The sequence below is a fragment of the Pneumocystis jirovecii genome (genome assembly GCF_001477535.1).
Source record: "Pneumocystis jirovecii RU7 chromosome Unknown supercont1.4, whole genome shotgun sequence".
In the NCBI taxonomy this organism is placed as follows: domain Eukaryota; kingdom Fungi; phylum Ascomycota; class Pneumocystomycetes; order Pneumocystales; family Pneumocystaceae; genus Pneumocystis; species Pneumocystis jirovecii.
In genome coordinates, this window is record NW_017264778.1 from 139,843 (window position 1) to 153,386 (window position 13,544).

General features: G+C 26.5%; 6 protein-coding genes across 6 annotated transcripts; 2 read left to right on the plus strand and 4 right to left on the minus strand.

The window, feature by feature from the left end:
• Positions 1 to 88: 88 nt before the first annotated feature.
• On the minus strand, positions 89 to 1,677 carry T551_00969 (uncharacterized protein; the record flags this gene model as incomplete). Its single annotated transcript, XM_018373232.1, has 9 exons — positions 89 to 260; positions 304 to 361; positions 409 to 648; positions 690 to 741; positions 785 to 1,169; positions 1,213 to 1,267; positions 1,317 to 1,410; positions 1,468 to 1,540; positions 1,586 to 1,677. The coding sequence occupies 9 exons, from the start codon at positions 1,675 to 1,677 to the stop codon at positions 89 to 91; spliced, it is 1,221 nt and encodes a 406-aa protein (XP_018230400.1).
• A 677-nt stretch (positions 1,678 to 2,354) lies between these two features.
• Positions 2,355 to 3,706, minus strand: T551_00970 (uncharacterized protein; the record flags this gene model as incomplete). Its single annotated transcript, XM_018373233.1, has 7 exons — positions 2,355 to 2,646; positions 2,692 to 2,849; positions 2,897 to 3,063; positions 3,107 to 3,127; positions 3,173 to 3,284; positions 3,333 to 3,507; positions 3,555 to 3,706. The coding sequence occupies 7 exons, from the start codon at positions 3,704 to 3,706 to the stop codon at positions 2,355 to 2,357; spliced, it is 1,077 nt and encodes a 358-aa protein (XP_018230401.1).
• Positions 3,707 to 4,338: 632 nt separating this feature from the next.
• On the plus strand, positions 4,339 to 4,593 carry T551_00971 (uncharacterized protein; the record flags this gene model as incomplete). Its single annotated transcript, XM_018373234.1, has 2 exons — positions 4,339 to 4,362; positions 4,399 to 4,593. 2 exons carry the CDS (start codon positions 4,339 to 4,341, stop codon positions 4,591 to 4,593), a joined length of 219 nt encoding a protein of 72 aa, XP_018230402.1.
• A 465-nt stretch (positions 4,594 to 5,058) lies between these two features.
• Positions 5,059 to 8,760, minus strand: T551_00972 (uncharacterized protein; the record flags this gene model as incomplete). Its single annotated transcript, XM_018373235.1, has 10 exons — positions 5,059 to 6,590; positions 6,633 to 6,935; positions 6,978 to 7,256; positions 7,297 to 7,399; positions 7,442 to 7,537; positions 7,580 to 7,783; positions 7,834 to 8,123; positions 8,170 to 8,379; positions 8,432 to 8,495; positions 8,545 to 8,760. The coding sequence occupies 10 exons, from the start codon at positions 8,758 to 8,760 to the stop codon at positions 5,059 to 5,061; spliced, it is 3,297 nt and encodes a 1,098-aa protein (XP_018230403.1).
• Positions 8,761 to 9,286: 526 nt separating this feature from the next.
• On the minus strand, positions 9,287 to 11,790 carry T551_00973 (uncharacterized protein; the record flags this gene model as incomplete). Its single annotated transcript, XM_018373236.1, has 13 exons — positions 9,287 to 9,610; positions 9,657 to 9,884; positions 9,927 to 10,239; positions 10,285 to 10,592; positions 10,638 to 10,735; positions 10,777 to 10,876; positions 10,921 to 11,041; positions 11,088 to 11,108; positions 11,158 to 11,253; positions 11,300 to 11,378; positions 11,420 to 11,555; positions 11,600 to 11,690; positions 11,735 to 11,790. 13 exons carry the CDS (start codon positions 11,788 to 11,790, stop codon positions 9,287 to 9,289), a joined length of 1,971 nt encoding a protein of 656 aa, XP_018230404.1.
• A 411-nt stretch (positions 11,791 to 12,201) lies between these two features.
• On the plus strand, positions 12,202 to 13,465 carry T551_00974 (uncharacterized protein; the record flags this gene model as incomplete). The annotated part of the gene is made up of 7 exons (XM_018373237.1): positions 12,202 to 12,585; positions 12,631 to 12,661; positions 12,700 to 12,828; positions 12,872 to 12,933; positions 12,978 to 13,158; positions 13,203 to 13,327; positions 13,370 to 13,465. 7 exons carry the CDS (start codon positions 12,202 to 12,204, stop codon positions 13,463 to 13,465), a joined length of 1,008 nt encoding a protein of 335 aa, XP_018230405.1.
• Positions 13,466 to 13,544: the final 79 nt, after the last annotated feature.

The window sequence follows — 13,544 nt, forward strand, 5'->3', positions numbered from 1 at the left end:
CTCTATTCATAGTATATAATAGACATTAAATGTTATATGGTTCATTTATAATACAAATTGGTTTTAAAAGGGTATTAAGTTGTATTTTTTAAACTTTTTTTTTTGTGGAATTTCGCATAAGTTCTTCAAAAACTCTTCCTTCATCTCCTGGATCAGGCTGGGTTTCACAAAATATAGCACCTATCATTATTAAAGCCCGTGCACGTTCTATACGTTTTTCTAAAGGAACGGATTTTGATAACACTTTATCACATACATCTCTAAATAATAAATATAAAATATTATATTAATTATAAATATTACCTTAATACACCAGATACTTCAAATTTTGCTCCGCGCCAACTTGCTAATAATATTTTGCCTGTATCAGATGTATTAATTGGTAGATATTGTATAAATAGTTAATACCTGTCATTTCTTTTTCGAGCTCAATTTTACGTGTACTAGTCCAGTCTTCCCCGCCTTTTTCTTCTAATTTGGCTAATTGTTCTGCTGTCATTTGCGCATCTAGCGCACTTGAAATGGTAGTAAAAACATCTTTAACTATATTGCCTTTTTCTTTTATTTTATTAAAAAATCCACCAATACCTAAGAATTTTTGAGATTTGAGCAAAGTAGTTCCTTTTTGTATGTATATTACGCCAATAGCTATACTTATTAGAACTTTTAATTGAAAGATAATATTTTACCATTTAATAGTTCTACTCCAAATGACTCCATTTTAAGATTTTCTGCTTCATACTTAAAAAGATAAATTTATGAAAAAAACATGTACTAAAATTACCTTTATCTTTTCCTGAAATGCTCTTGTTGTGGCTTCATCTTTACTACTTTCTGTCCATATATTTAATCGATCTAATAGCTTATTTGTAAGATTTTCAACACGTTTTTCTCGTGTTGCTGCTCTCTCTTTTTCGAATGCTAGTAATTCTGCTTGCTGTTCCTTTGTTAATCCCTTCTTTCTATAATGCTTTTCTGTATTTTTTTCTGTTTCTGAAACAGTTGAAGTCGGTGACAATACAGGATTTGTAGATGTAATAGCTTTTTTATTCATAAAAGACGACATAGACTTTACTGATGCATTTTTTCCTTCTTTGTTTAAAGATTTGTCCATTTCCGAAATCTCTAAAGCTTTTGTAAGATCTCTAATTAATGATATTTCCCCAATACTATTTCCTTGTTAGATAATACTTATATATCTAATGTACTGACAGGTCAACAAATGCTTCTCCTCCAAAAAGGTTAGCAAAAAATTCAGATGCATCACCTATTTTCTACATTAATTTAATCTTTTCAAAAGTTATTATGCTACTAACAAAACCCTTGATCAGGTGTTGCTTCTTTTTTGCCGTAGACATTATATTTTTTCCTGAGATCAGGGTTACTCAATACTTGATATGCTTCTCCAATCTATTAAATAAAATAAGTTAGAAAGTTTCTTTAATGATATTTTTTTAAAATATATACTTTTTGAAATTTTTGTCTTGCTTCTTCTGGATTGTCTGGATTTTTGTCTGGATGAAATTTAATTGCAAGACGCCTAAATACAATTTATCATACTTTTTATATTTACGTTTTAATTTACCTGTATGCTTTTTTGATGGTTAATGAATCTGCAGAAGGGTCAATTTCTAAAATATCATAGTATTCTCGATCAAAAACGTCTGTAAAACTCATTTGAATGTTTTAAATATATAAAATAAAATATCTTTTTTTAATTTTTCTATTTTGTGAAAGATTTTTATGATATTTTTGTTTTGATAGATTATTTAGTAGATAGTTTTAAGAAAAAAAAACGGTTTAAGGTGATATCTATAAATAAAAAAAATAAATAAAACTTTTAGATAAGATTTGAATATGTGATATTTGAAAATTTTTAAGTTTTAATGTTATTTAAAAACAGCGAATTTTTTAAATTTTTAACTGAAGTTGTTAAAAAATGTTTATATTGGTTTATCATTATAAGCATGTTTAGAAATAGTTTTGTTTAGATTTGTTAAGGATAAAAAAATTTTTTCAGTATAATCTTTGAAAGATATTTTAGTATTTACATTTTAAAAATTATTGTTGTTTTTATATTTATTCTGTAAATATGAATGTGAAGTTTTTTATCAATAATTTAAGGAAAAATGTTTTTTTATTATTTAAAAATGGAATTTTAAATTTTTTGTTCTTTTAGTTTATGAATTTATATAAGTGAATGATTGAAATTTTTCTTTGAGTATTGAAAATAGAATAAATATGTAAAATTTATTTTTGAATATGCTTTATTGAAATTAAGTTTAATTACTAATGTTAAAGTATGATTCTCAAATGTGTAATATTTTAACTGTTAAAATTTTAAATTGTTTTTTTTATATTTTTTTTAAAAGATGATACATAGATATGATAAATAAAAATATTATAATAAATACATCCCAAAGTTCTAATATTTCTATTGTAGATCTTAATTTTATTTTTTTTTTTATTATAAAACTATCAGAAAAATATCCTTGATTAAAAAATTGATGCATAAGTTTATCTTTTTCAATCCATAATTCATATAACCAATTTTTAAATTTTTCTTCATTGTCAAGAGGAATTTTGTTTATATCAATTTTTTGAAAATGTATATGAACATTTTCAGGGAATTTCAGATTCATAATTCTAAAGAAATAAATACAAGTATAACTATTAATAAAGAATTTATACATTGACTTAAAAGTGAATATATCTTGAGCATATTCATTATACATAACGCCCTGATAACCAATTGTACAATTATAAAGATATTTTGTAGATTTATTTAAATGCATTAAGCAAAGATAAAGTCCTTTAATTCTGGGTAATAGAACATAATCTAACATAGGCTACATGTGTAAAATATATGCTAAATAAAATAATTTATGTTATTTACCAAGTTTTTTTTTTTTGCATAAATTAAGCTTTGAGGTTTTGTGTTTGAGGAAAAGTTCGTACCTTCTGGATATAATAGTAATAGCATAGATTCATTTTGTAAGGATAAATGTTCAAGATGATTTTTAAGTTTATGATAATCTTTTGACCATGATCGTGACAAGAAAACTACATAATAATTAATAGTTTTCATGTTACTTTGAAAAAATACTAAAGCCAAATGTCTTCATTCCTTAATTTTGATTAATTATTTTATTATTTAAAAAAATAAAAATACCCCATCCTATAACAGGGATTTTTCTTAAACTATCTTTAAGAATAATGTAGATTCCATCATGTATTTTTTTTATATATGCAATCCACCAAATATAAAGCCAATCAGTACTAATCTTGACTTATGTTCAATAAAAATCTATTTAAATGTTGATGGATTATACCTGATGATTTACAATTAAAATAAAACGATTATACATCTGTATATCTTCCTGTAAATTAGGTAATTCTTCAAAATCTGACAATATTTTTTTATCTCCAGAAAGAACTATATCAGATGGCATTAACCATTGTAATAGCATTATACATGCAATTCCTGTTTGCCTCTTTGTTCTTCGCCTGTTATTAAATATAAACAATTTTGTTTTCTTCTAATTTTTTCATACATAAATGTGTGATACCAATTTTGTTTCCAAAAATAAAGTGGCTTCCCTAAAAGTTGTAGAATAGTAATTCCTATACAAATACATATGAATCCAAGAAAAATAGCTGATCTGGCAAATTGTGAGTATAATATTGTTACTGTTTTCAAAATCATTGTTTTTTCGTATATTAAATAAATTATATAAATGCTGCGTTTATAAATTTTACAACATTAAAGTATAAAGATTTTATAAATATGTTGTTTGTATGATATGATTAAATATTTATAATAAACTTTGTAAAAGCTTAGTTTTGTATATTGAAATTGAAATAAATTAATAAAAAATAAAGTGTTTAAAGTTATTGATATACATTTTTGTTTGCTAAAATTTTTTTTATATATTTTTAATCAAAGGATTGTTTCAATTTTGAAAAGTTAGTCTTAGAATAAGTGATTATGTAAATTGAAAAGTGTATTATATATAACATATTTAATAATTTAAGGCTATATCTAAAAAGTATGTCAAAAAGATAGAAAGTATTGAAATAATGAACCAAGTGAATGTATCATATATATAATGCATAAAATATAACATAGATACGTTAATATATACATATAAATATACATTTTAGTAAATTTGTTTTAGTATATGTAATTTTGTATATTTGATTTTGAATAAGGATGTAATAACGTATTTTTATTTGAAGCATATTTTAATTTTGAAACATTAATATTCAAAATATTAGTGTATATAGTATTATACTTTAGTATACATACATTTGTTATAATACTTTATTGTATCCAATATGCTTATAGATTTGCGATTTGAGGTATCAAGATTTTTTTTGTTCTTGGCTTATTATTAGTCATGTTATAATGCGTCACTTATTCCTGCAGGGGGATCATGGTCACGCATATTATGGGTTACGTTACGAGATCATGTGTTGATGCCTTTTCTACAGGGTTTCTTATGGACAGCAATGTTAATAGGGTTTCGCTCGTTTCAAGTAGTAGGTCAGCATAGAAAGTCATATTGGGAAGAGAAAGCATGTAGTTGGTGATAGAGTTTAAATATCTAGCGTGTATTCTATGTTTGGAATATGCAATGTTTTTTGAAATAACGTATAATAAAAGAATGCAGTTTTTATTAATAGGTGCATTCTTGACGCATTTTTAAAAAATATATATTATTATTGACTCTACTTTTGGTTCTATTATTCGTTATAACAAAAATACTGAACTCTATTTTCTAAATATTAATGTTAAATATTAATATTACACTTTTTAGATTTAAATGTTAACTTTTAAGTTTTTAAATTTCTAAAGTTTAAATATATACTATCTCAATATATTTTTGGTTTTTATTTAAAAATTGATTATGAATTTATTTAAATAAATATGCAGAAACTATATTTTAATAATTATAATTGGGTAATGTATTGTAAAAAATATTAATAAATAAGTATTATATAAAAGACGATATATTAAAGAATGATGTATAACTTTAGATGTTTATTCCTAAATGATTAATTAGTTCTAAATGTAAATAATGTTAAAATCTCTACTTCAATATCACTGCCGAATAAGTTGTTTTTATCATATTCTTTTGTAATATGTGTCTCATCCGATATATTGAGCATTTCTTTATCCTTATAATTTTCAGCTTCATCATCACTGTTTATAATTTCTCTTTTAGAACTAATTTTAGATATTTTTCTTTTTTTTTTTGGTTGTTCGTTTGTTTTAGTTTTTTTTTGTTTCTCATTATCATAATTGTTTTGTTCCTCTGTTTCTGTTGAAATTTCTGAGTCTTCATTTTCTAGTTTTTTTTGTTTTTTTTTCTTCTGCTTGTTTTTCTTTTTTGACTTTCCTTGGTCATCTGAATCTTTATCTTTTTCTGTATCATCTTCTATAATAGAATTTTCCTCTTTTCTTTTCATGGCCCATTCCTTTATTTGTTCTTGCATAATTCTTCGTTCTTCTGCTAATTCTCTTTGTTTCTTTTCTTCTGAAGCACGCAATGCTTCTGCTTCTGCTTGTTTTCTTTCCTGTTCTTCTTTTCTCTTCTGTCGAGCACTATCCAATTTTGCTAAATTAGTACTTTCAAATTCTTTTTGTTGTTGTATTGCTCGTTCAAGTTGTCTAAGTGTAGTATTGCGGCCCATGTTAGCACGTTGTTGAATATCTTCTTTAGAATAAGGAGGATGTTTAGAATTTGCTAAGTCTGAAAATGTATCAATAGCATTATTTAAAATTTTCAAGGCATATTCCAAATCATCTACAGATCTTCTATTTTCTGGCAGTATTCTTGCTATTTCAGCAAATTTAAATTGAATAAATGCAATATTAAAAATAATAGCTGTGTTATTTGGTTGCAGTTTCAATGCTTTTTCTGTATATTTAAGAGCTTCTTTTAATGCTAAAAGACTTCTTTCTTCTTTTCCTCTTTGTAACCAAGCTTTTCCAAGAGAAGAAAATGTTATCAGATTGCTTCGATTTTGGTATTTATTTAAAGCTAATTCATATGATTCTATTGCTCTAGAATATTGTTTCATTTCAGTTAAACAATGACCCATATTTATGTATACGGATTCATTTTTTAATGTTTCTCGTACTTTACTTAATATTAATAAAGCTTTTGCGTGCTGTTTATTCTCTGCCAATGCTATAGCGATTCCTTGTGCTGCATATGCATTTTTAGGATCAAGCTGTAAAGCTTTATCGAAAAATTCTACTGCCTTTTCATAAATTTTTTGTCTTTTCTCCTTTTCTATGTCTGTGGTAGGACGTGATTCTCGAGCTATACGCAAATTAAGATTACCCATAGCAGTTAATGAATATCTATCATGTTTATCAAAGTATTTTAATGTGTGAGTATAATGTCTTTGTTCTGGATTATCATTTGAAGCTTTATTCCATTTTTGTCGGCTAAGATACCATCCAAAATATGCTCGGACATCTAGATTATCTGGATCCGTTTCTATAAGGCGTTTAATTTTTTTAGATGTATCTTCTGTTCCTCCTTTCATGATTTCCATATGACATAAACGAACACGTGCTAAAAAAATTAATATATGTTTCTAAACTTAATAATTTATACCTTCTACATAATCTGGATGTCTTTGTAATAATTCTTCATAAAACTTTTTTGCTTCTTCATAATTTTCAGCCTGTTCTTCACAACGTGCAAGATTATATGTTAGGGTTGTTACTAATGCATCAACATCAGTAGTATTGTTTTCTTGTTGTCCAATAGAAACACATTGATTCAAAGCATCCTGATAAAATTGTCTAGCATTTATGAGATTTTCTTTAGTATGGTAAAGGACGCCTATGTTATTTAATAATTGAGGAAGAATATTAGTAGGAAATCTGTGTTCTAAATTTAGTGCACGTTCATATGCTAGCGTCATAAGAATTAAATAGTAAATGTATATTTCCTTACATTCTAGACTAATATTATTGTCTTCATCTTCACAAAGAGCTGCTAACGTTATAAAAATCCCTGAATCAGAAAAATCCCTTTCTGTCGAATTATTTATTAAAAGTATTGCACGTTCTAATAATGATTTTGCTTTTTGTTTTTCTAATTGTTTATCATTCTTTGAATTTATAGATAATATTTCATAAGTATATATCGATCCAAGTATCGTTAGTGCTTCTATACACTTGGGATTTTGCTCTGTGATTTTTTCAAATATTAATTTTGCACCAATAATGTCATCTGTTTTTTAATAAAATATAAAAACTATTAGATAGTTTACCTTGAATAAGTTTTATTTGTCCTAACCCAATTGCTGAAATAAAATTACTTTCTTTGGTATTATATGAATGTTGATATAATCCAGAAGCTTTTTCATAGTTTTTCTATCTTTATTATATTATTTAAAAAAGAAAATGTATATAAACCATATAATGATATGCCCTTGCCATCAAGAATAGACTATCACTTATTAGTGAGTTAGTATCTGCGTATTGTAATGCTTTTTCGGATAGTTTGATAACCTAAATTTTAATAAGTAATAAAAGAGTATTAATTATATTTACTGAATTGATATTCTTTTTAGAAAAAAAATAAGATGATAAAATGTTTGCAGAATAAGATGCTTCTTGTGATTCTTTGTATGCATTTTGAGCGTATTGCAATGATTTTTTATATTCTTCCAAAAATTCAGATGTTCCTGTTTTAGAAAAAGCAGAATAAAGATGGTATAATGCTAAAAGTGTATTTGATGATACATTCTTTGAATCCTAAATAATATATTGTTAACATTTGATGATATTTTTATAAAAAGAGTTACTAATTCTAGAGATCTTTCCCACGCTGCTTTGGCGTCTTGTTTCATATTTAATTCCCAAAAACAAAGTCCAATTCCAATTCTTGGATCCGGAATAAAATCAGGCTTTGATGACAAAATTGTTTGATAAAGTTTTAACGCTCCTGTATAATTTTTATGTGAAAAAAGAATTCGTGCTTTTCCAAGCATTGCAAATAAATTGTTCCGATCTGTTTTTAAGACACTATCAAAATACTTTCCTGCTTGATCCATTAATGTTTTTTCTGATGCTGCTCGCATAATATTCCAAACTGCTATATTAAATATAAGATTTGTTTAAAAAAAATATTGTAAAAAAACCTCTTGTAAGGATATTTGGCAAAAATGAAAAATCAATTCTATTTGCTTCATTCAATGCTTGAGTTACTTGCTGATGGTAATAATCTTTTGTTTGTATTGTTGATTCGGAGTGTTCCTGGTTTGTAGTTTTAGGTGCTCTACGTGCTTTTTCTAAATATAATGCTGCAAGCATAGAATACAGAGGCAGTTTATTTTCTCGAGATATATCCGCTTAAAAAACATATAAAAATATAATTTTATGTTACTTAAAAATATAATTTACCCTTTAAGCCTCGTGTTAAGATATCAATTGCTTGATTCACATATCCTTGTCGCCGATACTCATACTAAAGTACTTTTAATGGCAAAAAAGATATTTTAATATACCTATCATACAGAAAACTGAATCCATAGTTCTTTTGAAGCACTTTCACATTCTAAAATTTCACAAAGTTCCATTGCATCTTCTGGAAGTGTTGCACAATCGATTTCGACAAGTTGTCCTTGTTCTTTCAAAGGAACTTCAATAATTCTAGGTTGTTTTTTCTGTATTTCTTCTCTAAAGCTTTCTGTTTTTTTCTCATTATGATTTATTATTATTTCTGAGACCATTTTGTTTTTAATAGAATATTATGCTTATTCGTGTGCTGATGTAAAGGAAGAAACATTGTGAAAATAAGAAAAAAACATTAAATTGATACAAAAGAATATTATGACATATTTCTTTACTACAATAAGACACAACTGTACTTTTTAGGAGAAAAAATAGTATTTTAGAACATCATATTCAATGATTTGATGATTAGGTAAATTTGAAGTAAAACCGAAAAAGGGATATCTTAGAAGTTAAATATTTGAAAAATTGCTATTTTAACAATGAAAAAATTGTTTCTTTTTGATTTTTAAGAATGTTTTTGGATTTTAGTAAATTTAATCGTTTGTGATAATAATATATGTCAAGGGTTAAAAATAACTGATTAGATGGATGAAATGTACGTTAGAAGTATTTGAATCCTAGATGCGTAGAACATATTGTGTTTGGAATAGATAGTCGAATTTAAGAATAAAAAATTAATATTACTGGATATTAGTAATTATGTAAATCATTGATAATTTAGGTAAATCAAGTGCTTTGTTTTCAACATGTGTTCTTGTTTTTTATAATTGTGTCATTAAGATCAAGAAGACTTTCCATATATGAGCAATAGTCAAAGATTGGATACCCGTGGTCTTCTTCGTCAACTTCTGTTTCGTTTTCTTGTAACTCTGGCATCTGAGAAATAAGATATTCTACTTCTGTTGAAGGTATTAAAGACTGCCGTAAATCCAATTCGGTGACATATGGCTCAAAAATGTTTAAACAATTGATTAAAATAATTTGTTTACTTACTTTTCCATCTGCTACATCTCTAAATGCCAAAAGAACTTGATCAGGAGAATTATGATCTTCCATTTCATCAACCTTTATTAATTTAGTAATGTCTAGATTCTAACATACTAATACATACCAGAAAATCGATAAATTGAGAATACGTAACAACGCCTGTATCACTGCTTGCCTTTGCAATGATATCTTCCATTTCTTGTTCATCATAAGCAAGACCAAGAGCTGCTAATGCGGCTGTAAATACATCTCCTTGTAAGGCACCAATCCCGTAACGGTCAAAATGCTTAAAGACAGCATCAAATTCTTTCATTTGTGCAGGTGTAAGATTTGTTTTTTGACGAGTGAGAATCTATATTTTAGTTTTTTAAAATAAAAGCCTAAATGCATGTACCTGGCATTCAATAAACTGTAATTTTTTGTGAACTGAATCTGATGCTAGATCCAATTCATATTCCAAATCATCATATGAAAAGTTTGTATAATCGTTTTCTTCGATCTTAGCTTCTTTACAATTTTCGTCTAGGTGTTTCAATTGCTGCAATTCGTCTCTAAGAGGCTTAATGTGTTCTTTAAGAAGCGTAACTTGTTCCAATTGTTCTTCAAGATCACCTTTAAGTCCGCTAATTTCAATGGATATTGTACTAAGCATTAATGAAAAGTTGTTTGCTTTTTCAGCAAATGATCTACGAAGATTTTCTTTGATACTATAGATATAAGTTTTGTGATTATATAAAAAAATAATGTATTACTCTCTGATTTTTTCATTTATTTGTCTTGATTTTTTAACTTCTGCCTTTATGAGTCCTTTCCAAGTAATATCTAAATCATTTAATTCTAAACCCTTTGGAGGAATGTAATTCTTTAAACAATAAGATTTAAGTTTTGTTTGAATATCATGCATTAGAGATTCTAAAAAGAGTTTCTCTTTAACCCAATCTCTTTTTAATGTTTTTTTATAATCATTAAACTCTAATGATTGGAGTTTTGCATCTGCATATGAATCATCGAAAGTTGATATACCCCATAATGTTTGGATTTTATTAATAGAATCAATTAACTGTATGTATAATATTAGAAAGAATGAATGATAAAAGAAAAATACTTGTTTCATTTTTGTTTCATAATCACTTTGCATAATAGATACAGATTGCATTGTTTTTGCAAATTTTTCAACTCTTCGTCCAGCCGTTTCCACTTTATCTAGATACTATTAATAATAATATTGGTAACTTGATTTAAACCTAAAGTGGAAAAGGCATGGAAATATTGAGCGATATAGGTCATGATAGATCTTTCATCAGGTTTGCTAACATCACAAATATCTTCCACATCAAGTAATTGCTATTTTTAATTAATACATTTATTATACTTTATTTTGTTTTTACAGGAATTCCTATATATTTAGAAGCAACTTCGAACGCCAGTGTAATATTTTTTCTACAGTCCTTGATATCTAGTTCATCAAAATTTAACAAGTCTGGGCGATGTTTGTGAATTAAAGCACAACTTAAGTAATTAGTTTGATATTATAATACAAAATGCAAATGCATACAAAGAAAGCCCATCTGTCCAACTTTGAAAGAATTAGATAATTATACACTATTTATATCATAAAGTCCTACCTTGTTGTAAAATCGCAGATATTAACATTTGCATAACCAGATGTCTGTCGCTGACACCAAAGTAATAGACCTTCTTTTGCAGTATATCCTTCTTCACTATCTCCAATTAGTGCTTTCCTTAAAAAAAGGAGCGAAAATAAACTTTATATCCGCAATTGTAAATCTTAAAATAAGTGTCCAAAGTAGACCAAGGATCAACTTTAAATTGCCATCAATAATATCTATTATAAGACACTTTTTATCTACCAATCGTTAATCTCACCTTCTGCTCCAATATTTGTAAGCGGAATTCCGCGTGACTTAATGTATTCAAGTGCTATATTAACATTCTCTGCTTTTTGAACCCGTAAACGCGGATTTTTATTATATTTGCCAAGATTTTCATTACCAATAGTTTCCTAAAATTTTAGTTATAATCAATTTTTATAAAGTATATTCATACAAGTAAACAAATTAAACGTATTCCATCTGAAAGATCTGTTTTAAGACTAACTGCTGGTGTTAAATCTAGACTTGAAAGTCTTGTATTTAACCTATTTTTTTCAATTTTTCGAAAAAAAAAAAACAAAAAACTAACCACTTTGTAAATGTTTTGTGTTGAATTTCTTGCCATGAGTGATCCAGATGTGACATTTTGTTCTCTTAGAATTCTGAATAATTTTGTTGAAAATTACGTGTCCCGTTCTTTCGTTTAATATTCATCACAATGTTGCTAGAGCAACGCTTTTAGAAAAGTGATAGTGTTGCTATAGTGATTTTATAGTTGTCTGCATGTGATTTTTCTGGGGAAAGTGTCTTAATTGATAAGAGAAACGAAATTATGTTAATTAATGTAAATGAGATGTAGAATGGGAAATAGTAAATAATAAGGATGTTTTTACGTTAAAAATATACTTTGTTAGTTTAAAAGAAAATATATGTTTTTTTTGCATGAAAATTGAGTTTTTTTGGGTTTTTTATAATAAAAATTAGGTGATATAAAAAGTGCATATAAGTCGAAAAAAGGAAAAATAAGTAAATATTTGATGATAATTTTGATTTCAAATGTTTCGGCATGTGTGTTCTTTTCGTTCAATATCACTAGAAAGGAAGCATAATTGTATTACGTACAATTGTTTGAAAGAAGCAGCGATTGGTAATAGAAAAAGACATAATTATAAAGAAAATGGGATAAGTGAAGGTTCAAATAAGTCAATTTTTTCTTTAGACCAAATACCTATGTTTTTGTCAACGTATCCATGTTTTTTGAAAGAATGGATAGTTATGTCTGAAAGAATGGTACCGTTTGAAACTACAATAGTTTTTGAGAATATTTTGGCTTCTGAACGACATAATTGTTCTAGAATTAATCCTATGTATATGGAACAAGTTCAGAGGATTCCAGAGGTGGACTTTTGGAGAAAGAATTTAATTAGATGGTTTCATACAGTATGATGAATTGTTTTTGTTAAATATTTTATTAATTTTAAACAGAGACCATACTATTTAATTACAAAGGATACCGGTAAGATTTTGAGAGTTTAGAAAAAAATTAAGTGTTAGCTGCAATTGCTACAGTATTGTTGGATCGGTGTCTTAGTGTTATGCCTATTAATAAACGAAGCCATATATTTAAAGTAGGGATTGGGTGTTTGTTTATTGCAACAAAATTAACGTCCGATTTTATTGTTTGTATGTTATTTTTTTAATTATTATTTTAATTCATAATATTTAGCTCGTAAAGAGTTTTTAAAAGTATGTGGAGTTAAAAAAATTAACCAGGTTCCGAAATTGGATGTAAGAATAAAGTATAGAATAACATATCGTATTTATATTTATAGAAATTTGAGAGAAATGTTTTAATTGCTTTGGATTTTCATATATTTGTGGATAGTATATATGTATTCGAAATTAATATTTCAGAAATTTTGCTTTCTCACAATGTATTTAAGAAAATAAAGGAAAATAAACGCCAAAAAATCCGTCGTTTGGCTATGAGTTATTTTGATGATGTATTTATTAGTAATTTATATTCTAAATTTGGTTTTTATTTAAAATGTTTCTAGGTATACAATATCTGGCATATCGTCCATCTGAAATTGTTGCAGCTTGCTTATGGTTGGCTATAATAGAAGTTCTTTCTTATCCCATTTCTCTTCTTGCTATTGTTGACTTGGTTAAAACAAATATTGTTAGTTTTTGTTGTATAAAATATTTATTAACTTTAAAGTAGGACCGATTCTATGCAATTATGAAGCTCCTTCGATGTCGTTCAGTAATTGAAAAAAGTTTTAATTGTAATAATTTTGGTGGGATGACGTTGGTTTAATTAATGTCATTGATTTTAGTCAAAAATTTATTTCATATTTTTATCTTTTCGTAATTGTTGATAAAAGTTTCTATTGCAT